This window comes from Nyctereutes procyonoides, unplaced genomic scaffold, assembly GCF_905146905.1.
Source record: "Nyctereutes procyonoides isolate TBG_1078 unplaced genomic scaffold, NYPRO_anot_genome, whole genome shotgun sequence".
NCBI classification, from domain to species: Eukaryota; Metazoa; Chordata; class Mammalia; order Carnivora; family Canidae; genus Nyctereutes; species Nyctereutes procyonoides.
The window spans coordinates 65,026,698-65,053,916 of NW_026575051.1; the positions used below are offsets into that span (position 1 = coordinate 65,026,698).

The following is a 27,219-nucleotide window of genomic DNA, read 5'->3' on the forward strand; positions in this document are numbered from 1 at the left end:
TACATTAAATGCAAACCAGGGTTAGTTATCAAATCTTGATCAAGAGAAGGGATATGGAGGACAGAGATTTGCTGGAGATGGGAACCATATGAAAGCTTAGTTCTTTCACTATCGCAATATGGAAGGAGTTTTTTTTTTTACCTAAAGTACTTATTAAAGGATAATGTACTTAACGTGGTTGGGAAGTACATATGTATCACACAAAGGACAAAGGAAAACAGACTGGTGGGATTTTCTAAGGTCAAAGTGATGTTTTTTAAGCACTGTGGTGAGTTACTGAGTTGTAAAATCATCCTCTCTGGAGGCTTAAAACGCAGAAAGCCAGTTGTTTGGATGAATCAAGTCTCAGACAAAATAGCTACTAGAATAGAAATACTTTTCTTGAAAATTATCTATTAAGAAAACCAGGACATGTGCACATTAAACCTTGTTTGGTTTGCTCACATGTTTTCTCAAATCCCTCTTTTTGCTTGTGGCTACAGGCTGGGCTCACTCCCTTTTATCGCACTTCGGTGACCAGCAGCTGTCTCACCGGACGCTGGAGCTTCCCAGAAAAACCTGACTCAAAGTTGAACCCACCCACCTTCTACTTGTAAAATGAAAACAAATCTTCAGTGGCACTACTGCCTGCCAAGGAAGGGTCTCATTAACATCTTTAAAAAGAAAAACAGGTGATGGAATTTCCAATGAAATTGCTTTGAGTATACTGTTGAAATTAGATCCTAAATTTAGAACCAGAAAAACCATTCGAGTTTTTGGTAATTTTCAAATTTTATTTCCAACTACCACAGTAACAAAATACCAGTGATAATTCTGCATGGAAAGTGGCAACCTTTTAAATCAATAAGGTCACAAATTAGTATTCCAACAGTACTTTGGCCTATGGAGATTTTGATAGGAGAGGATTATTACAATCAGTCCTATTATATTATAGACATATGCTTCCTCAGTATATAGTAATAAAAATATTCATCTTACCTCAATGATTCATCATGTATACATTCCTACTCTTTATAAGCACTATCTTTCTGGGTTGCAATGTGTGAGGGGGAAATTCCTCCCACGCATGGGTTTTTCTATACCATACAGAAACAGCAGTCACTTCAGCAGTAATGTACATTATTAATTTTTTAGTTGAAAAATAAGAGTGAATTATCCTATTATATCCTTTCTCTGGAAGTAAAAAGACACACACCATTACAAACGTAAAATGAGTCAAACTTCTATTTTATTGACAGGAGTCCAAAATGAATACAAAAGAATGCCTCCTTTGCATGTTATGTATTTTTTTCCTTAAAAGGCTTCTGAGTCAGGTAGATTTTAAAAGCTAAGAATGTACTTCAGCTTTTATAGTGAACCTTTTAAAAAAGGTTTAATAACATGAGTCACCAACATCAGAGAACACATGGTCCCACAATCATTTTTAGACCTATAGCTTATAAAAAGAATTAGATCCTGCACTGATCTGCTAAATAGAGGCTTAAAAATGTTTTAAGCCATTAAAAGCCATTTTTATAATCTGTCTGATAACTCTGGGCAATTAAGAAAAGGAACATCCTCAAATGTAGCCCTCTATATTATGTGGAATGTGATAGAATGTCAACTTATGATCAAGACAGGTAAAAATAAAAATTTCAAAGCTATGAATGGAACTGTTATAAATAGTCTTGTATCACTGCAAAATGTCAATAAATGAATGGCAGAGCTTATCAAAAGATTAAAACTTGAGCAGATGTTACTTAAAACATGTGTGGTGTTTATCATACTTCAATGTTTGCTGAAAACTAAAGCTAAACAAAGAAAAATTGCTCATTTATAGATTGGTTTTTATGTACCTTTACTTTTACTGGGACCATAAACTGATCAGATAATACATAGCCCACACTTCTGGACAGTTATAACAAAGGGTTTATTATCATTTGCCCATGAAATAAATGCACCATCCCATACTTGAAAGGCTTTAACAAGCCTTAAGTGTTTTTCAGACTGTACCAAGGCATCAACACTGCCTAGTTATATTATGCACCCATTTCTAGTAAAGCACTAACACCTCCCTCAACATCAGTTCCGCACTGTTTCCGGTTTATTATACACTTCCAAAACAGCAAACATTTGCAAATACTGTGGTCCGTTCATAGTACTGCTTAGTCATCATCTTCCTCCTCTTCTTCCTCCTCCTCAAAGCTATCTTCAAAGCCTTCGCTGTCCTCCTGGTCTTCATCCCCCTCTATTGCTGTATCCCACTGTGGGTGATTTTCTGGTACAGGCTTAGCCTCATGAACTTCCAACTATAAAGAATTGAACGCAGACATCAGAAATTTTGGGAGGAAAAATGGAAGAAATATCTGATAAAGAAAAGGTTTTCTTTGACCAGAGCAATTATAAAGAAATAGATTTTATGGTTAACTTTAAATTTAACAAATTTATTATAATAGATATTTGTAATCTGTTAACAGACAAATATGGTTAAATTTCTAATACAGTTTGACATTTTAATTCTATAGAGGCTATACTATTTATCCTATACAATGAAAGATTAATCACTGTGATTCTTGAGCAAGAACACTGAATTATGTCTTCATAAGTCTTTTTTTTTTTTTTTTTTAAGATTTTATTTATTTATTCATGAGAGACAGAGAGAGGCAGAGATACAGGCAGAGGGAGAAACAGGCTTCATGCAGGGAGCCCGATGCGGGACCCAATCCCATGACTCGATCCTGGGACTCCAGGATTATGCCCCTGGGCAGGAGGCAGGCGCTAAACCACTGAGCCACCCAGGGATCCCCGTCTTCCTAAATCTTAATAAGAATTAAGAATTATGTCTTAACAAGTCTGCTGAGGGAAGAAAAACTCAACTATGACTTTCAAAACAGTATTTTGCAGGCTCCATACTCATCACGTAATATTCTATAGACGATGAAAAAAAAAATATGGCACTCTCATGGGAAAAAACAGGTATGCCTTTACCAGTTCCCTTTACTTTGGGACTCCAGGGCAGCCCCGGTGGCACAGCGGTTTAGCGCCGCCTGCAGCCCAGGGCGTGATCCTGGAGACCCTGGATTGAGTCCCACATCAAGCTCTCTGTATGGTGCCTGCTTCTCCCTCTGCCTGTGTCTCTGCCTCTCTCTCTCTGTCTCTATGAATTAATAAATAAAATCTTAAAAAAAAAAAAAAAACTTTGGGACTCCAGCACACAGTGGAACAATACTTCAGCACAACATTTACACAACAATGCCTTTTATAAAAACCACAAATGAAGCTGGTAAACACTGACAGGAATGTGCTTTAAGTGATACTTATACAAAGTGTGTATCTTGATAAAAACAAATTAATTTCAGAAATTAATCAACATTCCAACAGAATCTGTGGGAAAATACATCTGCTTTTCTATTAAAAAAACCCAAAATACAGAACTCAGCTGATGAGGTCTTAGAAAGTTAACAGTATATAACACATTAAGACTATCACTTAAGTAATTTATACTTAACAATCTAAATCATTTTAGTAATTTATATTCTAGTTTCTAAAGCATTATACTACTTTAACTCAACAAATTAAGTTTATTATTGAAAGAGCAGGCCATCAAGTATATCACATACAAAGTATGAGAAAACATCTTTTTCCCTCTCTTACTCTACATGTCAGAACTAGAAATGCTTTCATAGTATGTTAAATAAACACTTATTCAAATAGGCAACCATATTTATTGAAGTCACTAGTCTTACCTTCAAGGGTTTAATTTGATCCAAACCCATATAGGAGTCTGATCTCAGAAACACTGTATATTGATAATTCCCAGGCTTGCCTGGTGCAGGAAACTTCAGTTCTACCTAGAAGAAAAAAATAGCACTTAAAAATCCATATTTTTGAGAAATGGAAAAAACATCATCTATATCTTTTATTATATTCTTTAATAATAAACTAGTTAATATGTTTCCCTGAGTTCTATGAGCCATTTTATTAGCAAATTATCAGACCCAAGGAAGGGGTCATGGGAACCCCAATTCATACCCAGTTGGTGAGAAATACAGGTGACAACTTCAGACTTGCAACTGACATGTGAAGTACTTGGTGAGGAGGCAGTTTTGTGGAACTGAGCCCTTAACCTGGGGGATGTGATGCTAATTCCAGGTAAAGAGTGCCAGCATTAAGCTGGAGGACATTGCTGGTGTGACAAAGAATTGCTTGGTGTGGGGGAAAAACCCATACACCTCATCAGTCTCAAAAGTGTTTTGAGTATGATACTAGTGTAAATGAAAAACACACAGCAGAAGTGAGTTTTTCCTTTACAAATGCCCAATGTGGAAAATATTGAATGATTTCACTCATATGTGGAACCCAAAAAAGAAATAAATGAATAAACAAAAAACAGAATTTGACCTATAAGTACAGAGTAGAAACTGAGGGTTGCCAGAGAGAATGGTGAGGTGACGAGCAAAATGGGTGAAGAGGAATGGGAGATAGAGAGAATGGTGAGGTGACGAGCAAAATGGGTGAAGAGGAATGGGAGATACAGGCTTCCAGTTATGGAATTAATAAGTCATAAACAAGAAGCACAACATAGAAAATATAGTCGATAATATTATAATAGCATTGTATGGTGACAGACAGTAGCTATACTCATTGTGAACATAATTTAACATATAGAGAAGCTGAATCACTGTCATATACCTGAAACTAATGTAACATTGTATGTCAACTATACTCAAATAAAATAATTTTTTTAAAACATGCCCAGTGCTGGGGTCCCTATGTGGCTCAGTCGGTTAAGCATGTGCCTTTGGCTCAGGTCATGATCCCAGGATCCTATAATCGAGCCAGTCGGGACTCCCTGCTCAGTGAGGAGTCTGCTTCTCCTTCTCCCTCTGCCACTCCTCCTGGCTTGTGCTCTCCTGCTCTTGCTCCTGCTCTCTCTTAAATAAAGCCTTAAAAAAAAAGAAAAAAAAACCCATGCCCAGCGCCTTAAAAGGTCAAGAATATATTTATTACCTATTAAATCATAAACTTCATATACAGTTACAAACTCTTAAAAATTTCAATTTCAGGGAAAGGATGGCAGGGGAGTAGGAGGACTCTAGGCTCACATCATCCCATGAATACAACTAGGTAACTATCAAATCATCCTAAATACCCCAGAACTTGACCTGAAGACTGGTAGAAAAAAAAACTCCACAGCTAAGGGGAGGGAAGAGGCCATGCTGAAGAAGGTAGGAAGTATGGAGACACAGTTTGGGAGAAATGGATCATGGCACTGTGGTAGGGAGGGAGCCACAGCTGTGGAGAATGGCAAGAGACAAACTAATACACAGGGGAGTGCACATGGAAAAGGAAATCTCATAGTAAAGGCCTTAGAAAACAAGAGTGCCCAAATTTCATGAGTTCTTGCAACTAGCAGGGCTTAAAGCCTGGAGTTTTAAAGGTCAGCATGCTTGGCTCTGGGAGAGCTCAGAGGGTATTGGGGCTGCTCTTAGAGAAAAGGCAGGGCAAACAGTCCATGGACATACAGCACGGAAACAGTGACCTGAAAAATAATGGGGCACACAGTGGGGAGGGCATGCACTCACTTCAGAGGGCATCACAGAGAGATGGTGTTGACGGAGAGTCCTCTGGCTGGGGCCATTACCCTCCCCTACCCCTCACCTCAGACAGGAAGCAGCGAAGTACCAATACTCACTACCTAACTTGCTCACATGAAGCCCCCCCAACACCTATGTTCCAGCGGAACCACGCCTTCCAGTCATACTTGCCTCAGTCCCAGCACAATGGGCCCTAAGTCTGGCCAGGGCCTCAGTTCCCATGGACGTGGCAACAAGACTCGTTTTACAAGCAGAGCAAAACAGAACCTAGTTAAAACACGCCACATTCAGGGAACCAAACACTGCCTACCAACAAGCAAAGGGACCCTCTGTAGACTAATGGCCTGAAGGATAAAGCAGCCAAAACACAAAACCAAAGCCCACAAAGCACACACTGGAGACATTCTCTGAAGCACCAGGCCCTTGGAAACAGGGGACACTACACTACAGAATACTACAGGACCTCCTCTAAATAAAGCCATTACTCTCAAGAACAGAAGGCATAGCTGACTTTCCTACACAGAGAAAGAGGCACAGAGACTTAGACAAAATGAGAAATCTCTCCCAAATTAAAAGAACAAAGGCCACAGCAAGAGATCTAAGCAAAACAAATATAAGTAACATGCCTGATAGAGAACCTAAAGCAATAATCATAAGGATACTCACTGGGCTTGAGTAAAGAGTAGAGGACATCAATGAGACCATTAACACAGCGGAAAAGGAATAACAATAGTAGAGATAAAGAGCTCAATAAACAAAATAAGATACACCTGATGGAGTAAATGGCAGGCTGGAATGAATTAATGATCCGTAAGACAGAGTAACGGAAAGTAATCAAGCTGAACAAAGGAAAGAAAAAATTATGCAAAAAACAAGAATAAAAGTAAGGAACTCAGAGACTGCATGAAGCATAGTAACATTCATATGATAGGATCTCAGAAGAAGAGAGAGACAAGGGAACAGAGGCTTTATTTGAAGAAATAATAGGGGAAAACTTCCCTAATCTAGGAAAGGAAACAGATATCCAATACAGATCCAGGAAGTATAGAGAACCCTCAACAAAATCAACAAAAGCAGATCCACACCAAGATGGATTATTATTAAAATGGCAATATAAGGTGATAAAGAAAAAAATATTAAAAGCAACATGAAAAAGACAATTACATACAAAGGAAATCCCATAAGGTTATCAGCAAATGTTCCAGCAGAAACTTTCCAAGTCAACAGGAGTGGCATGATATCATGCTTGGAAAGTTATTTAAAATGCTTAATAAGGAAAAACCTGCAGCCAAGAATACTCTATCCAGCAAAGCTATCTATCATTCAGAATAGAAGGAGAGAGAGTTTCCTAGACAAAAATAAGGGGGTTCACGACCACTAAACCAGCCCTGCAAGAAATATTTACAGGGGACTCTCTAAGTGGAAAGGAAAGACCAAACATGACACTATGAAGGTAGAATATATAAAAGCAGCAAAACTAAATAGTTCTGTAAAAAAAAAAAAAAAAAAATCAGTCCAGAAACTCACAAAATTAAAAGGATATAAAATATATCCCTAAAACATGGGGAGGAGAGGAGTAAAGAATGGGTTCAAACTTAACCATCAACTTAATATAGGCTGCTATATACAGAGATTTATATACAAACCTAATGGTAACCACTAATCAAAAATCACTACTAAATATGCAAAGAATAAAGACAGACAAATCCAAACATACACTAAAGAAAACCAGCAAACCACAAAAAGACAAGGATCGGAGAAAATCTTCAGAAACCACCACAATACAAGTAATAAAATGGCAATAAATACGTATCTATCAATAATTACTCTGAATGTAAATTAACTAAATGACCCAATCAAAAGACACAGATGGATATGGATAAAAAAATAAGACTCATCTACATGCTGACTATAAGAGACTCATTTCAGATTGAAAGACACCTGCGGATTGAAAGTGAGGGGATGGAGAAGCATTTATCATGCAAATAGATGTCAAAAGAGAGCTACAGTAGAAATATTTATATAGGACAAAAAAGAGTTTAAAACAAAGACTATAACAGGAGACAAAAAGGACACTACATAATAGTAAAAGGGACAATCCAACAAGATGATGTAACAATTGTAAATATTTATGCTCCCACCATGGAAGTAACCAAATATATAAACCAGTTAATAACAAACATCAATGAATTAATAAAAAATTACACAATACCTATAGGGGACTTCAATACCCCACTATATATCAATAGATAGATAATCTAAACAGAAAATCAACAAGGAAATCAAGGCTTTAAATGACACACTGGACCAGATGGATTTAACAGATATATTCAGAACATTCCACCCTAAAAAGCAGAATGCATATTCTTTTCAAGTGCATGTGGAACATTCCCCAGAAAAGATTACATGTTAGGTCACAAAACAAGTCTCAACAAATTCATATCCTGCATCTTTTTTGACCATAACACTATGAAACTAGAAATAACCCACAAGAAAAAATCTGGAAAGACCACAACCACATGGAGGTTAAATAATCTGCTACTAAACAATCAATGTATCAACCAGGAAATAAAAGAAACAAATGAAAATGAAAACACAACAACTCAAAACCTTTGAGAGGCAGCAAAAGCAGTTCTAAGAGAGAAGTTTATAGCAATACAGGCCTACCTCAAGAAGCAAGAAAAATCTCAAACAAACGACCAGACTTTGCACCTAAAGGAGGCAGAAAAAGAGTGGCAAACAAAACCTAAAACCGGCAGAAGGAAGGAAACAATAAAGATTGGAGCAGAAATTAATGATCTAGAAACTAAAGAAAACAATACAACAGACCAATGAAGGCAAAAGTTGGTTCTTAAAAAAAAAAAAAAAAAAAAGGAAAGGAAAAAAAAAATCAATAAAACTGATAAATCTCTACCCAGAGTTATCAAGAAAAAGAAAAGACCCAAATAAAATCACAAATGAGAGAGGAAAAATCACCACCACCACAAAAATACAATTTTAAGAGATTATTATGGAAAACTATATGCCAACAAAACTGGACAACCTAGAAGAAATGGATACATTTCTAGAAACATATAACCTACCAAAACTAAAACAGGATAGAAAACTTGAAAAGACTGATAACCAGCAAAGAAATTTAATCAGTAATCAAAAAACTCCCGAAAAACAAAACTCTGGGACCAGATGGCTTCACAGGTGAATTCTACACCATCTAAAGAAGAGTTAATACCTTCTCCAACTATTCCAAAAAATAGAAAAAGGAAGGAAAACTTCCACATTCATTCTATGAGGCCAGCATTACCCTCATACCAAAACCAGATACATTACCAAAAAAAAAAAAAAAGAAAGAAAGAAAGAACGAAAAAGAAAACTACTGGCCATTATCTCTGATGAGAATAGATGCAAAAATCTTCAAGAAAATACTAGCAAAACAAATCCAACAATACATTAAAAGAATCATTCGCCATGATCAACTGGGATTTATTCTTGGGTTGCAAGATTGGTTCAATATATACAAATCAATGTGATACAGCACATCAATAAGAGAAAGGATAAGAACCTTATGATCATTCCAATAGACACAGAAAAAGCATCTGACAAAGTACAACACTCATTCGTGATTAAAAACCCTCAATAAGAGGCACTTGGGTGGCTCAGTTGGTTAAGCATCCAACTTTTGATCTCAGTTCAAGGTCATGAGTTCAAGCCCTACGTTGACCTCTGTGCTGGGTGTGAAGCCTACTTTAAAAAAAAAAATTAAAGAGCCCTCAATAAAGTAGGTGTAGAGGGAGCATACTTCAGTGTAATAAAGGCCATCCTCGTATGCAAAACCCCAGTGCTAGCATCATCCTTAATGGTGTAAAACTGAGAGCCCTTCCCCCAAGGTCAGGAACAAGACAAGGACGTCCACTCTCAATACTTTTATTCAACATAATACTGGAAGTCCTAGCTACAGCAACCAGACAACAGAAAGGTATCCAAGTCGGTAAGAAAGAAAGAAATCTTTCAGTATGTGCAGATGACATGATACTAGATATAGAAAACTTGAAAGGCTCCACCAAAAAACTGCTAGAACTGATAAAGTCACAGGCTACAAAATCAGTGTACAGAAATTTGTTGCATTTCTATACACCGAAAATGAAGCAGCAGAAAGAGAAATAAGAAATCAATCCCATTCACAGCTATACCAAAAATAGTAAGGTACCTAGGAATAAATCTAACCAAAGAGGTTTACTCCTCTACTCTGAAAACTATATACAATACTAATGAAAGAAACTGAAGAAGTCATAAAGAAATGGAAAGACATTCCAGGCTCAAGGGTTGGAAGAACATATATTGTTAAAATATCTCTACTACCCAAAGCAATCTATATTCAATGGAATCCCTACCAAAATACCAACAGTATTTTTCCAGAACCAGAACAAATAATTCTAAAATTTATATGGAACCACAAAAGACCCCGACTAGCCAAAATAATATTGAAAAAGGAAAGCAAAGCTGGAGGCATTACAATCCCAGAGTTCAAGTTATATTACAAAGTTGATCAAAACAACTTTATATTACAAAGTGATCAAAACAGTATGGTACTGGCACAAAAACAGACACACAGATTAATGGAACAGAATAGAAAATTTGGAAATAACCCCAAAATGATATGGTCAATTAATCTTCAACAAAGCAGGAAAGAATATCTAGTGGGAAAAAGTCTCTTCAACAAACGGTGCTGAGAAAAAAGGACAGCAACATGCAAAAGAAAGAATCTAGACCACCTTCTTATTCTTACATGATACATAAAAATAAATTCAAAATGGATTAAAGGCCTAAATGTGAGACTTGAAACCATAAATATCATAGAAGACAGGGAGTATCTTCTTTGACATTGCCCAGAGAAACTTTTTTTCTTGTCTCCTGAGGCAAGGGAAACAAAAACAAAAATAAACTACTGGGACTTCATCAAAATAAAAAACCTGTGCAATAAAGGAAACAATCAACAAAACTAAAAGGCAACCTATGGAATAGGAGAAGATATTGGCAAATAATATATCTGATAAAGGGTTAGCATCCAATGGGGCACATGGGTGGTTAGTCAGTTAAGTCCAAGTCTCGATTCTGGTTCAGGTCATGATCTCAGGGTCATGGGACTGAGCCCTGTGACAGGTTCCTCACTCAGCTGGGAGTTTGCTTCTCTCCCTCTTCCTCTGCCCCTCTCCTGCTTACACATGTGCACGCTCTCTCTCTCTCTCTCAAATAAATCTTAAAAAAAAAATGTGTTAGTATCCAGTATATGAAGAACTTAAAATTCTCAACACCCAAAACCCAAAAAAATCCAATTAAAAATGGGCGGAAGACAGGAACAGACATTTCTTCAAAGAAGACATATGGATGGCCAACAGACACATGAAAAGATGCTCAGCATGACTTATCAGGGACACAGAGATCAAAACTAAAATGAGATATCACCTCACACCTGTCAGAATGGCTAAAGCCAAAAACATAAACAACTGCTGTTGACAAGGATGTGAAGAAAACAGAACCCTCCTGCACTTTGGTAGGAATACAAACTGGTGCAGCCACTGTGAAAAACAGCACTGAGGTTCTTCAAAAAGTTAAAAATAGAAGTACCCTACGATTTAGCAATCGCAGTGCTAGGTATTTACCCCAAAACACAAAAACACTAATTCAGGGGCACCTGGGTGGTTCAGTTGGTTAAGCGTCTGACTCCTGGTTTCAGCTCAAATCGTGGTCGTAGGGTCATGAGATCAAGCCCCACGTTGGGCTCTGTGCTCAGCAGGAAGTCTGCTTGAGATTCTCTCTCCCACTCCTGTGCCCCTCCCCCTACTCTCTAAAATAAATAAATCTTAAGAAAAAAAAAAACACAAAACACTAACTCAAGGAGATACATGCATCCCTATATTTATAGCAGCCTTATTTACAATAGGCAAATTATGGAAGCAGATCAAACATCCACCAACTGATGGATGACCTTAGATGTGGTATATACAAACAATGGACTATTAGCCATAAAAAAAGAATGAAATCTTGCCATTTGCAATGAAAAGCTAGAGAGTATAATGCTAAGTGAACTAAGTCAAACACTGTAAGATTTCACTCATGTGAAATTTAAGGAACAAAACAAATGAGCAAAGGAGGTTTAAAAAAAAAAAAAGGAGAGAGAGAGAGAAACAAAGAAACAGACTCTCAACTATAGAGAACCAAGAGTTACCAGAGGGGAGGTGGGCAGGGAATGGGTGAAAATGGTGATGGGGATTAAGAAGTGCAATTGTGATGAGCACCAGATGATTAAAGAATAAGTTTCAATTCCACTTAAAGGAAGGATAAATTACTAAAATAGCATTTTGATATTCTGGTGATCTGCATCCAATCTCCAAAATCTAGATTTTTGTAGGGAAGATTACTAAAACAAACTAGAAAAAACAAACTAGAAAATTCATGGAAATATCATTTTTTAAAAATTAATCTCACAGTTTGACCTTTCTAAGTACACCACAAAACCCAGAAATTATAAAAGAAGAAATCAAATCACATTATCAAAAATACGCCAAGTAAATGAATAAATATTTGTATTTTTGCTTGGTAAAAACAACCATAATAGTAAAACAAATTGGGGAGAATATTTGCAAAAAATATCACAATGGGATATAATATGTAAAACAAGAATTCCTCCAAACAACTGAAACATCAATAACCCAACAAAAATGAAAAATAGTCACAGACACACAAAAAAGTACAATTCAAATACACTGAAAGATGTTCAGTTTCACTCTTAAGAGAGATACAAAATTGACATTACGAGAATAATTAGCATAGTAAAAAGTGATTCAGGCAAGAATCATCAATGTATAATAAAATGAATGGGTAAAAGACTATTAAAGAACAAGATATTAACATAGTGCCCAAGTATTACCCCAAAGATTAGAGGAAAAAAATATGTTCTAGAGTAGAGAGAAGCCTTAATTAAATGTTCAACCATGGCATGTGGGGCAAACTGATATAATGTGCCCCAATGCAACCAACTAAGATTATATCACTTATGTAGTATTTTTGCCAAAAATATTTAAGATGAATATAATCACGAGTAATCAATGAGACAAATTAAAACTGAGGGATATTCTACAAAATATTTTGCCTGGACTTTTCAAAAATGATGGCATGAAAAATTTAAAAACAAAAATGCCAAAAAGAGTTCTAGAATAAAGAGGAATGAGAACCAAATGCAATGTATGATCCTTGAGTTTAAAAGCAAAACAAGAAGCACCTGGGTGCTCAGTGGTTGAGTGTCTACCTTTGGCTCAGGTCATGATCCCAGGGTTCTGGGATTGAGTCCTACATCAGGCTCTCCATAGGGAGCCTGCTTCTCCCTCTGCATATGTCTCTGCCTCTCTCTCTCTCTGTGTGTCTTTCATGAATAAATAAAATATTTAAAAATAAATAAAAATTGTAACATACGTTAGTGAAATATTTAAGGAAATCTGAATATGGATTGCATTATTATATGAACACCATATCAATGCTAACTCTCCTAAATATAGTAATTTTATTGTGCTTATGCAGGAGATGGCCCTTGTTCTTATGAGATACATGTCAAATATTTAGGGTTATAATGTTATGATGTTATAGACATCATGTAAAGAAAAATATTAAACTATCTTAAATATAAGAGAAAATGTTAATTCATCAGTGTAGATGAAGGATGTTATGATGGAGCTCATGATCGTGTGCTTGCAACATTTCTATAGGCTTGAAACTTTTTAAAATAAAAGATCAGAAGGAAAAAATAACACTAAGATGCCATTTTCACCTTTCTGATCAGCAGTGACACTCAAAATGTCTGACACATTGAGAAATAAAGGGCATTCTTAAACATTCATTCTCCTTATGGAGAATAAATATCTAGCATACATCTAACAAAACTACAGTGTATACACAGCCTCTGATTCACTAATTCTACCTCAATGCATTAATCCTGTATGTTTATACAAGTGCAAAATGACATATGAACTTATTTACTGAAGCAAAAGAAGTAATTTTTAAGCCCATTAAATGGTAGAGTGCTACATAAAAAATAAACAACCACTCAAAAGAGTATTATGCAGCTGCAAAAACAAATGAGGAAGGTTTTTCAAAAATTTTTTTTAATTTTTATTTATTTATGATAGTCACAGAGAGAGAAAGAGAGAGAGGCAGAGACACAGGCAGAGGGAGAAGCAGGCTCCATGCACCGGGAGCCCGACGTGGGACTCGATCCCGGGTCTCCAGGATCGCACCCTGGACCAAAGGCAGGCGCCAAACCGCTGCGCCACCCAGGGATCCCCGAGGAAGGTTTTTCTATAGTTAACTTGGAACAAATTCCAAGTTATATCACTGAGAGAAAAAGGGAAGGTGTATGCTATTTATATGCAATACTGGAGAAAATATGCATATGTATTTGCTCATAATTTACATACAGTATCACATGAAGAATACATAAAAATTTGATAATATTGATGGCCTCTAGGAAAGGAAATGGGTGACTGAGAGACAGGGATGTTTCAGTGGGTGCGCTTTTGTATATCTTCTGAAATATTAACTAGAGGAATATATTATCTATTCAAAAATAAGTAAAACTTAAATTAAAAAAAAATAGAACTGCTCTATCCAAGAAATACCCTTAATTTAGCTCTAGGTGTCAAATAAACAAAAACAAACTACTTCATGTATTTACTACTCGCTTATAAAGTTGGAAAAATACTTTTTGGATTAAAAATCAACATCATAGAACTATCTTGATATTCAAAAAAAAACCTTGCTCTTGTCTACCAAGTCCAGGCAGAAAGAATCTTCTTTCTAGAAAAGTAGCATGAAGAAAACAAGAAAACAGAAAGGAGTTCCCAAGGACAAAATATGTTCATCGCAATGATGTATTAGTGATGTCATCAACAATGAATAATGCCACATATTTAAAAATTCCACTCTAAAAACCTAATTACCATTTTTTAAAAAAGATTTTTAAATTTATTTATTCATGAGAGACACAGAGAGGGAGGCAGAGACATAGGCAGAGGAAGAAGCAAACTCCCTGCTAGGAGCCCGATATGTGGGACTTGATCCCAGGACCCTGGGGTCACAACCTGAGCCAAAGGCAGACGCTCAACCACTGAGCCACCCAGGTGTCCCTAATTACCAGTTATTAACTTTGTTTTTAAGACCAAAGACATTTATCTTAGCACTAATCCAATGAAGGTAAAAATCATAAATTTCTGTAAAATATAATTAAATTCTGGACAAGAAAACAAAAAGCATATATTCTTAGACATTAACAGTGAAAACTCCCAAAAATAAGTTGAAAACAAGTTTTTAGGACTGATCAAGTGCCTGCCTTTAACAATACTGTATAAATTTCCAATCAGCTACCAGCCCAAAAAAAGACGCAAAGTTATAAAATGTGTCTTAACAAATAAAAACAATAAGCGAAATACAATAAACTGATTTCTAAAAAAGACTTTATGAGAAGCAGCATGATGGTGAGACACCATACATTTGTAAAAACGGAAATAATGATGTTGGATAATTACCTCTTCTGTATCTTTTAGTGTACACACATGATATGGCATAGATATTAATGTCTGTTCCTTCCTATCTGCAATATAAAGCCACCACCATTCTTGTTTTTCCTGCAAAGAAAAAAAAAAGAGTGTGTGTTATCAGAAGGAATTAGATAACTGTTTTGCCTTGTCTTCTTTTAGAGGTATTGTTCTGGTTTTATCATTAAAGTATTTCTAGTACAGGGATCCCTGGGTGGCGCAGCGGTTTGGCGCCTGCCTTTGGCCCAGGGCGTGATCCTGGAGACCCGGGATCGAATCCCACGTCGGGCTCCCGGTGCATGGAGCCTGCTTCTCCCTCTGCCTATGTCTCTGCCTCTCTCTCTCTCTCTCTCTCTCTCTCTGTGTGTGTGTGACTATCATAAATAAATAAAAATTAAAAAAAATAAAATCTTAAAAAAAAAGTATTTCTAGTACAGATACAGTGCCTGGTACAAAATATTCAATATTTACTGAATGAATAAATTGTTCTTAACCATTTGTAGATCAATTATCCAAAAGAATTCTGCATGTAATTTTGGGGTCTTAAATGGCCCCTTAAAGAAATCCTAATGATGGGCCTCTGTATTAAAAACCCCTGTACTAACCTTAAATAAAAGATAGTCTAAAAAATAAAACATTATAAGCTACTACAATAACATCTAACAAATAATCTTAGTAATCTTACCTAGTAATAAGCAAAAGTCATAAAGTAGGAGTGGAAGGGACTCAGGCAACCAAATCAGAAATCATTGAAACTTACTACTCATAAGAGAGCATCTCAGATTCCACTCCACATGATTTTAGTAAGTGTAGTATTTCTAGTTGTACCTCATAAAAGATTAGGAATAGAAAAAGAGCTCAGTAAAGAAATTGCCAAAATGCAGGAAGAACTGCAATGACAGCTGGAAGAACTGAAAGGAGATAGAAGAGCTTTTTTTATAAAGCCCCCAAAACAGAAGCCCAAGTAATCTGGAAGCACCAAATTTGAGTGTGATCAGTGAGCACGGCTGTACAGGACACATCGGTAACTATTAAGTCATCTCTTGGTATCCACTGCTTAAGAAATGATCAGGGAAGATAGCTTTCTAAAACGGCTTTTTTTGGGGCTAAAAAATAAATAAGCTGTAGGATATTCTAAATACTCAACCAAAACAACACTAGACTAAATTCTCAATTATCCAAAAGAAAGATTAAAAAAAAAAAAAAGACTTTTTACTGAAAACAGAATCGTAGGGAAAAGGTCTTTTTAAGCCAAATCACTTGCACTTTCTATTTTATTTTAACCACAAGACATTAAAATTTGATCATCTTTCTAAGAATGCTACACTAAGGTCAACTAAAAAAATAAAAACTCTTGTAAACTACAAAGAACTACAACAACATTAATAAGCAGAATAAATAAATCACAAGTACAAATAAATCACAATTTAAGTTAAGCAACTTCTGCTTAACCCAAGGTGGATTACCACATTAGGTGTATGTATGCATGTTTGTCTATATGTGTCTTGTACACACAAAGCAGGTAAAGACATAATGGACTCAAAGTGGGCCAGAGTCTGAGTCACAACTACTCAACTCTGCCAATGGTAACATGAAAAGAATGAGTGTGACTGTGCCCCAATAAAACTTCATTCAAAAAACAGGTAAGGAGGCAGACTTGTCTGCAGGCTGCGGTTTGCTGATGCCTGTTTTAAAGCCACACAGACTGTTTCATTTCTCTAAACCTCGCTTTTCTTCTCTGTTAAATGACTGAGTGTCTACCTCAGGCTGTGTTATAAAGATGAATGGAGATAATACAAGCAAAAGATATGTTGGAATGTCTAACATATTGAGTGTGATAAATGAAAATCATGATTATTAATGAAATAACGTAGACACATCGATCATTTAAGTGGTTCTGGCAGTTCACTGTCAAAAATCTCATTACCAGAACATATACATAATGTAAGCAGCACAGGGATATGCTCAAGAATGTGCAATTCTTCTTTATCTCTCCACCAAAAGAATGCCTTTCCCTCTTCTCTCCCAGATTATTTGATTAAAATGAGATTCATTCAAGAATATTTATTAAGAAACTGGTGAATATCAATCCATAGCATTGTACCTGTGCCTAGACTCTTTGATGCACATGGTGGAAGTGGAAAAGATGTTCTAGCATGAGCTATTTGCACCTTCAACACAACAGTTTTTCTGTTGTGTGAGAATCCTTCCATTCTTAACACATTAAGTATAATGAATGAGTTTCAGTAACATATAGGTCAATTACAATCATAAAACTTCAAGCAATTTAAGCGGGTAGTCTGGTTGTTAGGGTAGTTCGGTAGGTACACGGGAAGGTAGATAAATGTTAGGAAAATCCTAACTAAATTTATCTAATAAATGGTACATTGAGATGTTTACAGTGTAGTTGTAGTTTAAGTTAGAAAAACGCGTTTTCAAGGTTAACATGTTCTAAGGCAGTGAATGGATGTTTTGCTTATTAACTAAGCATAGACTAAAATGAACTATTATAAGGGTACAAATTATACAGCTTATAATATCCCATGGCACTTTTAAAACCAATCAATGAGTGGAATCTACTTGCTTGATTTCGGGAGCCCTGGGGCTGGCAAGCTACCACCGCAATGGGCAAAGTGCCTTTACCAGATGGGCTAAAGCTCAGGACATGCCAGGAGATCAGCGAGTGTATTAACATGGAATCCTAGGGCTGACTTCTTTCCAAGTCAAAACAACAGTCTGTGCAGAGCCATTCATTTATTATTAGGAAAGCCAAATTACTTGGGAATTTGCCTTCAGCAGCCCCCAGCAACTCTGGATTGACATTCTAAAGCAGAAAGCAGATTTATACATGAAATCACCTGCCAAACATGAGTGCTGAGCAGAAGGTTCAATGGTAAAGCTCAGAGGCAGTCTGTGGAGCAGCATCACTGAACTAAGAGGCAACCAGTTCTTGACCCCTGGCCATAGACAGAGTCATGGCAAAAGCAAAACGTCATGCAAATCCCAAATTCATTTGAAAGACAAAAAACTCAAGGAGATCGAAAGCTGAGCAGGCCACAGCCACAAACTAAACAAGGACAAGAGAACAAACATCACTGATCAATCTGTCCTGAACTTGGGGTTCAGTCACTCTCAACTCCTACTTGAACTTAGCTGGTCCCACAGCCATGGACTGGGGAAATTACTAAGGCCAGAGCAAGTGTAGTGGCTCCAGGTGGCCAGTATACGACCATCAGAGAAAACCCATGGGAAAAATTTAAGCACTTTTAAAATCCTTTTTAAAATTTGATAGAAGTGACAGATTCACAAAACCCATGTAGTCCTAGGATGAGGACAAAATACACATTTGTCTGAAAGACTGCCTGAACTGCTAAAGAGAAATTATTATTCAGCACAACCTTCAGTAATTCAGGCATGAAAAAGACAAAAACCCAGGAAACTATAGAAATACTTAAAAAGTTAACAATCCTCTCAATAAATACCACGTTCACTAAATCTAATTCATACTGAAATGTATCCTTCAAAATGTTGCCTATCAAGAACAGACCATCTTTAGCACATTTAAGCCAGTGTACACCAAAGAGGGATAAAGGGCATATGAAAAATCCCCAAAGACAAAGTAAATGGATAAGGAAAACATTGAGGCATGAATAACTCACCTCAGGAAAGTAAAGACTATAAACAGGATGTGTTATCTTTGATTTGGTTTCCAGTAGAGCTCTCTCCTTCCGCTGTATACTTTGTTGTAATTCTTGCCACTCCTAGTAAAGCAAAAATCAAACATTTGAAATCAAGTATGTTTTTAATGAAGTTTTCATCTTCCAACTATTATTCCTAACAATGCTAACTACCACAGAGTTCAGTTCCACAAACCTGATCATTTCCCTGCTCAAAACCTACAATGCAACATTTCATAAATCAAATCTAAGCCCTTTAGCATGAACTACACAGTCATGATCTACCTGGGCCAATCTTTCCAATCTCCTGCCACTGCCTATCTTTTTGCACTTTCTATTCTTGTCACTTCAAACTACCTTGACTTCTCTGAACTCACAAAGCTATCTCACTCCATGTCTGGATTTTTGTTTTCTCTTTCTTTCTCTAATCTGGCAAATTTCTATTACTATTCCTTCGGGAGCCACTAAAGCCTAAACCACGAACTCTTGAATACCAGAAATTTCCCTCAAGTGAGCTGACCACTCACTCCTTTGTGCTATCACTGTACCTTGCACAAAATGTGCATAATCCCTTTTGTACATTAATGTTTTATTTACAAGTCTGCCTTCCCCACTAGCCTACTGTATATCATGCAAGGGCAGAAACTGTTTTACATTTGGCTTGCATTCCTCTCATCTAACATAGTGCTTGCAATGTGACAGATAATGAATAACTGTTTGTATAATTATTTGACAACTGAATGAATGTATTTTTGGTATCTAAAGAAACTAGTCTGTCACCTCTATAATCCTAATACTATACTCAGAAAGTAATATGTCAACTCCTTCTCAAAGTGCGGCTGGGGAAATAATTTCCTTTAATAGGCTTTAATTTCTTGGCAATCAATTTAATTCCCAAAGTACAAAAACAGTCGAGGGCCAGCAACCGCTAAAAAGTCATCCTCATTTTTCCCCACCATTCTCAAGGGCAGGTACATTACAGGCATACCTCATTTAATTGCACTTTGCACATTCATGCTTTCCAAATATTGTGGCTTTCACAAATTGAAGGTTTGTGGCAACCCTGTGTCAAGCAAGTCTATTATTGCCATTTCTCCAACAGCATTTATTTGCTCACATCATGTCTCCGTGTTACATTTTGGTAATTCCTGCTATATTTTAAACTTCATTATATTTGTTATGGTAATCTGTGATCATTTATCTTTGACGTACTTTAATAGTTGTTTTGGGGCACCCCAAACCATGTCCACATAAGATGGCAAATTTAATCAATAAACGAGCATTCTGACCCATCAATGGGTTGTTCCTCTATCTCTTCCCCTCTCCTGGGGCTTCCCTGAGACACAATATTGAAATTAGGCCAATTAATAATCCTACAATGACCTCTAAAATGGTCTAGTGAAAGGAAGAGCTGCATGTCTCACTTTAAATCAAAAGCTAGAAATGTTTAAGCTTAATGAAGGAGATAAGTTGAAAGGCCAAATAGGCTGAAAGGTAGGCCTCTTGTGCCAAATAGCCGAGTTGTGAATGCACAGGAAAAATTCTTGAAGGAAATTGAAAGTGCTACTCCAGTGAACACACGAATTGTAAAAATGCAAAACAACCTTATTGCTCATATGGAGAAAGTTTTAGTGGTCTGGAGAGAAGATCAAACCAGCCACAATAATTCTTTAAGCCAAGTCTTAATCCAGAGCAAGGACCTGCCTCTTCAATTCTATCAAGGCTAAAAGAGGCAAGGAAGCTGCAGAAGAATAATTTGAAGCTAGCAATGGTTGGTTCATGAGGTTTAAGGAAAGAAGCTGTATCCATAACATAAAAGTGGAAGGTGAAGCAGCAAGTGCTGGTGAAGAAGCTGCAGCAAACTATCCACAAGACCCAGCTAGGATAATTAATGAAGATGGCTACACTAAATAACAGATTTTCAATGCTGACAAAACAGCCTTATACTGGAAGAAAATGCCATCTAAGTTTTTCACAGCTAGAGAGAAGTCAACGCCTGGCTTTGAAAGACGGGCGGACTCTCCTCTTAGGAGCTAATGCAGCTGGTAATATTCAGTTGAAGCCAATACTCACCATTCTGAAAATCCTAAGGCCCTTAAGAATTATGCTAAATCTACTCTGCATGTGCTCTCTAAATGGAACAACAAAGCCTGAATGACAACACATCTGTTTACAACATGGTTAACTGAATATTTTAAGCCCAGTGTTGAGACAGACTACTCAAAAAAAAAAAAAAATTCTTTCAAAATATTACTGCTCACTGACAATGCACCTGGTCACCCAAGAGCTCTGATGGAGATGCAGAATAAAATTAATGTTTTCATGCCTGCTACACAACATCCATTCTGCAGCAAATGGATCAAAGAGTAATTATCACTTTCAAGTCTTACTAGTTTAGAAATATAGTTTTTAAAGTGATAGCTGCCACAGATAGTGAGTGACTTCTCTGGTGGATCTGGGCAAAGTGTATTGAAAATCTTCTGATTCACCCTTTTATGTGCCATTAAGAATATATATATATTTAAACATTTATGAATCATGGGAAGAGGTCAAAATATCAGGATTCACAGAAGTTTGGAAGAAGCTGATTCCAACCCTCACAGATTACTTGGAGGGGTTCAAGACTCCACTGGGGGAAGTAACTGCAGATGTGGTAGAAACAGCAAGAGATCTAAAATTAGAAAGGTGCCTGAAGATACGACTGAATTGCTGCAACCTCATGAGAAAACTTGGGCATATAAGGAGCTGTTTCTGATGGATGAGCAAAGAAAGTCACTTCCTGAAATGGAATTCACTCCTGGTGAACATGCTGTCCAGATTGTTGAAATGACAACATAGGATTTAAAATATTGTAAAAACTTAACTGACAAACCAGTGGCAGGGTTTGAGAGGTCTGACTCCAATTATGAAAGAAGTTCTACTCTGGGTGAAATACTATCAAACAGCATCTAATGCTACAGAGAAATCATTTGTGAAAGGAACAATCAATGCAGTAAACTTTTTTGTCATCTCATTTTAAAAACCCTAAAGAATTAGCAGCCAACAACACTTAGGCAAGAGCTTCCACCAGCAAAAAGGTTATAACTCACTGAAAGCTCAGATGATGGTTAGCATTTTTTTAGCAATAAAGAACGTTCTAATTAAGGCATGTATATTATTTGAGACAATGCTATTGCACACTCTATAGACTACACTACAATATAGTGTAAACATAATTTACATTCACTAAGAAACAAAAAAATTTGTTTTATTTGCTTTATTGCAATGCTAGTTTCATTGTGTGTGTCTAAGCCTGTAATATCTCCAAGGTATGGCTGCCATTCCTTATACTTTTATCCTTTGCCCTTTACTTTTTTATTCTCTTTCTGGCCTCAACCTGTGTCTAACAGGTTATTCAGGGGGGTAACTTTTAAGGTCAATGGCCCAATCAGAAAGAACAGAACACCACAAACATAAAGGAATTGCTGATCAGCTTACAGTTCATTTGCAGTAAGCCTCTCAGGATCCATTATTTGTCCACCAAGTCCTCTTTTCTAGAACCCATCCATAAACCAGGTATAACTTAATGCCATACTATGAGATTTTTTTCAACTCTCTCTACCCTCACCATCTAGTAAGTTCCTTAGAGACTCCTCCTTTCCTTAATGTTTCACATACCTCTTGAAACAAGGTGGCATTCTGTAAATGTTATCTTCCCCTTAACCAACCTCTTGTCATTCAAGTCCACAGTAAGGTTTCTTTAAGTATTACCTGGAACTTCTGAAAGATTCTTCTAAGTAACTGGTTAGGCCATAATCCACCTTTCCTAATTCATTTGCATACTCAACTCTAATGCTAAAAACTACTGTAAGATACCAAACTGACTTTACCTCAAATCTACATCCTATACTAATAGCAATTTAATATTTAAGAAAATTAAGAGGTCTAATCCTTGTTGGAAACTATTTTTCTTTATAATTTTGGCCACCATCCCACATACTCTTACAAAATAAGATTATAAAATATATTGGTATTGTTTAAGACAAACAAGTAAATAAAAAAAAAACAAAAATCAAAACAGAGGTATATAATTACTATTATTTAAACCTATAATTCTTACTGCTTCATCATCTTTGTTCTGTTTTTCATCTTGCTCTCTATCAGAGTCTCTGTCACTACCATCATCTTTTTCACTTTGGGATTCTCTATTGGTTTCTTCTTCTTCAGAATCACTGCCTTTGTCAGAAACTTCTTCTTCATCTTCCTTTACCGCAGCTTCCTAAAAGAAAAAGCAAACACAAAAGTTCTGAATATCTCAGTGAATTCTAAGTCCCTGAAGCTAACTTATTGCCATTATAATTAAATTAGCTCAAGATTATAATTTTACTATTCACAGAGTATTTGAGAATTAAAAACGCACTTATTTGTACACATGTGGTACTCAGACTAAAGACTTTATTTAATGTTTAGCTTATTTGTCCATTGTTAATCATTTTTCACGTTTGCAAAACATTTTGATTTGCAAAGTATACTACACAATGGCAACATGGCACAACTTTCAAAACACCAATTATATTATATATGCACACACATATTATATACATACATTTATCTATTAAAGACAATTATTTATTTGAGTGTTGCATGGGGGTGGGAAGTGTAGAGGGAGAGAGAATCTCAAGCAGACTTCTTGCTATGCTCGGAGCCCAAGAACACAGGGCTCCATCTCACGACCCTGAAAGCTCTCCCTGAGTTAAAACCAAGAGTCAGACACTTAACTGACTGAGCCACTCAAGCATCCCAATTATATAAAATATTTAATTTAAGATAAAGAAATGGGAAGCTCATAGAAAAGTACTGCTTTGAGAAATTAATATGGTCTTCTATAGCTGACATAGTATAATGCAGTAAGGAAAGGCAACATCCCAAACAAAAATTATTTACTAATCCATTTCAAGAAGAAAAAAGAACAGCAAATTAAGTATTAAAAAAGTCAAAGTATGTAATACAGACCCAAAATCAAAGAGAAGGCAGATACACAAAGGGAAACTTAAAGCCATTAAGTTGGTTTGTTGAAAAGATTAATAAAGCTGAAAGACTTTTATTAGGCACAACTGATCAAAGGGAAAAGAGAATTTGTATTTTTTTTTGAGAATTTGTATTTGGTAATACAAATTACCAATATTAGGGAGAAAAGAGACATTACTATAGATTCAAAACATATTACAAATAAAAGATATTATGAATAACTTTGTCAATAACTTTGATAACTTAGAAGAAATGGACAAATTCCTTGAAAAATATAATTTACTAAAATTGATAGAAGGAAAAAAGGAGAATTTGTTAAAGAAATGGACTCTATAACTAAACCTTTTAAAAAATCCTACACCCAGATGGTTTCTCTAAATAGTTCTTCCAAATAAGAAACCCAATCTTATACAAACTCCTCCAGGAAAAAGAAAAAGAAAAGAATACTCCCCAACTTAATAAGGCCAGCATAAACCTGATATAAAACGTGGCAAAGGGGGCAGCCCAGGTGGCTCAACGGTTTAGCGCCGCCTTCAGCCCAGGGTGTGATCCTGGAGACCCGGGATCAAGTCCCACACCGGGCTCCCTGCATGGAGCCTGCTTCTCCCTCTGCCTATGTCTCTGCCTCTCTCTCTCTCTCTCTTTCTCTGTGTGTCTTTCATGAATAAATAAATAGAAATCTTAAAAAAAAAAAAAAAGTGGCAAAGGTACCACAAGAAAGGACAATGGCAAACCAATATTCTCTCATAAAAACAGATGTAGGAATCCTAAACAAAGTATTAGCAAATCCAGATAAACATGAAAAAGGATAATATGACAAAATGGATTTGTCCCAGGAATGCAAGGATAGTTTAAAATGTTTAAATACATCAACATAATTCACTACATTACAGAAAGGAGAAAATTTCATCATCACCTCAACAAATGGAGCAATGGCATTTAATAAAATTCTCAGCCACTGGGAACAGAAGAGAACACTTCCTTAACCTAGTAAGGAAGATCTACAAAAAAAATCCTAGAGCTAACATCACACTTAATAGTTTGTTCCCTTTCTCCTGGGGATAACAAGAAGACAAGGGTGACCACCATCCTCATTCCTAACCAACATTACACTTAAAGTTTCAGCCAATACAGAAAGACAGAAAGGAAGAAAAAGCAAAAAAGATTAAAAAGAAAAAAGTAAAACTGTCTTTATTCTCAGATGGCATGATCGCATACCCAGAAAATCTTTTAAAAACTACCTACAAATGGTTAGAATTATAGGCATACCCTGGAGATATTGCAGGTTCAGTTCCAGACCAATGCAGTAAAGCGATTATCACAATAAAGTCAAATGACTTTGTTTCCCATTACATAGAAGTTATATTTACACTATACTGTAGTATGTTAAGTGTGCAAACAGTATTCCGTCTAAAGTACATGCCTTAATTAAAAAATACTTTATTGCTAAAAGATGCTAATGACTGTATGAGCTTTCAGGGAGTTGTAATCTCTGATCACAGATCACCATAATGAATATAATAACACAAAGTTTACAATAATTGAGGGAATTACTAAAATGTGACAGAAACACAAACTGAGCAAATGCTGCTGGAAAAATGGTGCTAATAGATTTGCTCAACATAGGGTTGCCACGAACCTTCAATTTGTAAAAAAAAATGCAGTATCTGCCAAGCGCAAGAAACTAAAGTACAATAAAACAAGGTATGCCCATATTGTCAATTCAAGACTCCAGGTCAATATTTAGAAGGCAATTTTATGTCTATGCACCAGCAATAAACACTGAAGGATGTCTTTTTTTTAATGTTACATGCAACAGCTCCAGAAAGTATCAAATACATAACGGTATTTTCTAACTAAAAGTGTGCCATACTTCTGCCTCTGGGAAATTACAAAACACAGTTGAGAAAAAATTAAGGAAGATCCAAATTAATAAAGATAAACTATGATTATGAATAAAAATACTTAATATTGCGGGGCACCTGGGTGGCTCAGTTATTAAGTGTCTGCCTTAGGCTCAGGTCATGATCTCAGGGTCCTGGGATGGAGCCCTATGTCTGGCTCCCTGTTCAATGGGGAACCTGCTTCTCTCTTTCCCACACCCCCCCCCACTCGTGCTCTCTCTCTCAAATAAATAAAACTTTAAAAAAAAGACTCAATATTGTTAACATGTGAATTCTCCCCACACTGGACCACAGAATCAAGGCAATCCTCATCTAACCTCCAGCAGTTTTTGGTGGAAACGGTCAACCTTATTTTTAAAATGTCAAGGGAGGGGTGTCCAGGTGGCTCAGTTAGTTAAGCATCCATCTCTTGATTTCGGCTTCAGTAATGATCTCAGGGTCACAGGATCAAGCCCCGAGTCAGGCTCCACCCTCAGCTTGGGATTCTCTCTCCCTCTGCCCCTCCCCCATGCACTAAAATTAAAACACACACACACAATTAATAAATAAGTTGAGGGAAAGCAAAAAACCTAATACAGGCAAGATAATTTTAAAGAAGTAAAATAAGAGTTTGAGGACTTATACTAACATATTTCAAGACTTAATATAAACTCACGATAATTAAGACAATGTGTTTTGACCCAAGAATAAACAAATAATCAATAGAATGGACAAGCGAATCCATAAATCTAATCTGCACATATATAATTATGGTCACTTTTTTTTGTAACAAATCACTACTGCAATTCTGAGAAAACGATGATGTTGTCAATAAATGGTGCTAGAATAGGTGGTCCAAATCCCTATCTCACGCTATTTGCAATAATTAATTCAAGATGTTATCTAGAGCTAAATAGAACATGTAAAGTAGTAATAGCTTCTAGGAGAAAACAGAAAAACATTTCCATGTTCTTTGTACAGGCATAAGTGTCAACAAGACACAAAAGCACTAACCATAAAATGGATGAAAGACTTCCTTAAAATTAAGTACCATCAAAAGCTACCAGTAAGAGAGTAAAAAAAGACTCCTATCCAGAATATATAATGGAATCCTACAAATCCATAAGACAACTCAAAGAAAAAGGATATCCAAATGGCTAGTAAGTATATTAAAAGATGCTCAATATCATTAGTTATCAGGTAAATACAAATAAAAATCACACAAGAAGAGATACCACTACAGATCCACCACAGTGGTTAAAATAAAAAAGATGGTAAAACCAAGCATTAGTGAGGATATGGAACAACTGAACTCATGTTTTGCTTGTAGAAATATAGAATAGCACAACTTTGGAAAAACAGGCTCTTTCATGGAGTTAAATGTACACTTCTTTTATGACCCAACATTCCACTGCTAGGTACATACCAAGAAAAATGAATGTCCACAAAATCACATGTATATGAATAAGCACAGCATTTTAACTGAGTAACAGGC

The 27,219-nt window shown here is 36.2% G+C and overlaps 1 protein-coding gene across 1 annotated transcript in view; it reads right to left on the reverse strand.

Moving 5' to 3' along the window:
- Window positions 1-1,210: 1,210 nt before the first annotated feature.
- The window catches only part of SEC63 (SEC63 homolog, protein translocation regulator), a 73,740-nt gene continuing 47,731 nt past the window's right edge, over window positions 1,211-27,219 (reverse strand). The window contains exons 17-21 of the mRNA XM_055330323.1: window positions 22,934-23,092; window positions 18,817-18,918; window positions 15,149-15,247; window positions 3,726-3,830; window positions 1,211-2,288 (exon numbers count right to left, since the gene is read on the reverse strand). Coding sequence (XP_055186298.1) covers window positions 2,145-2,288; window positions 3,726-3,830; window positions 15,149-15,247; window positions 18,817-18,918; window positions 22,934-23,092 — 609 coding nt within the window. The 3' untranslated portion in view covers window positions 1,211-2,144. The remainder of the gene's footprint in view (window positions 2,289-3,725; window positions 3,831-15,148; window positions 15,248-18,816; window positions 18,919-22,933; window positions 23,093-27,219) is intronic.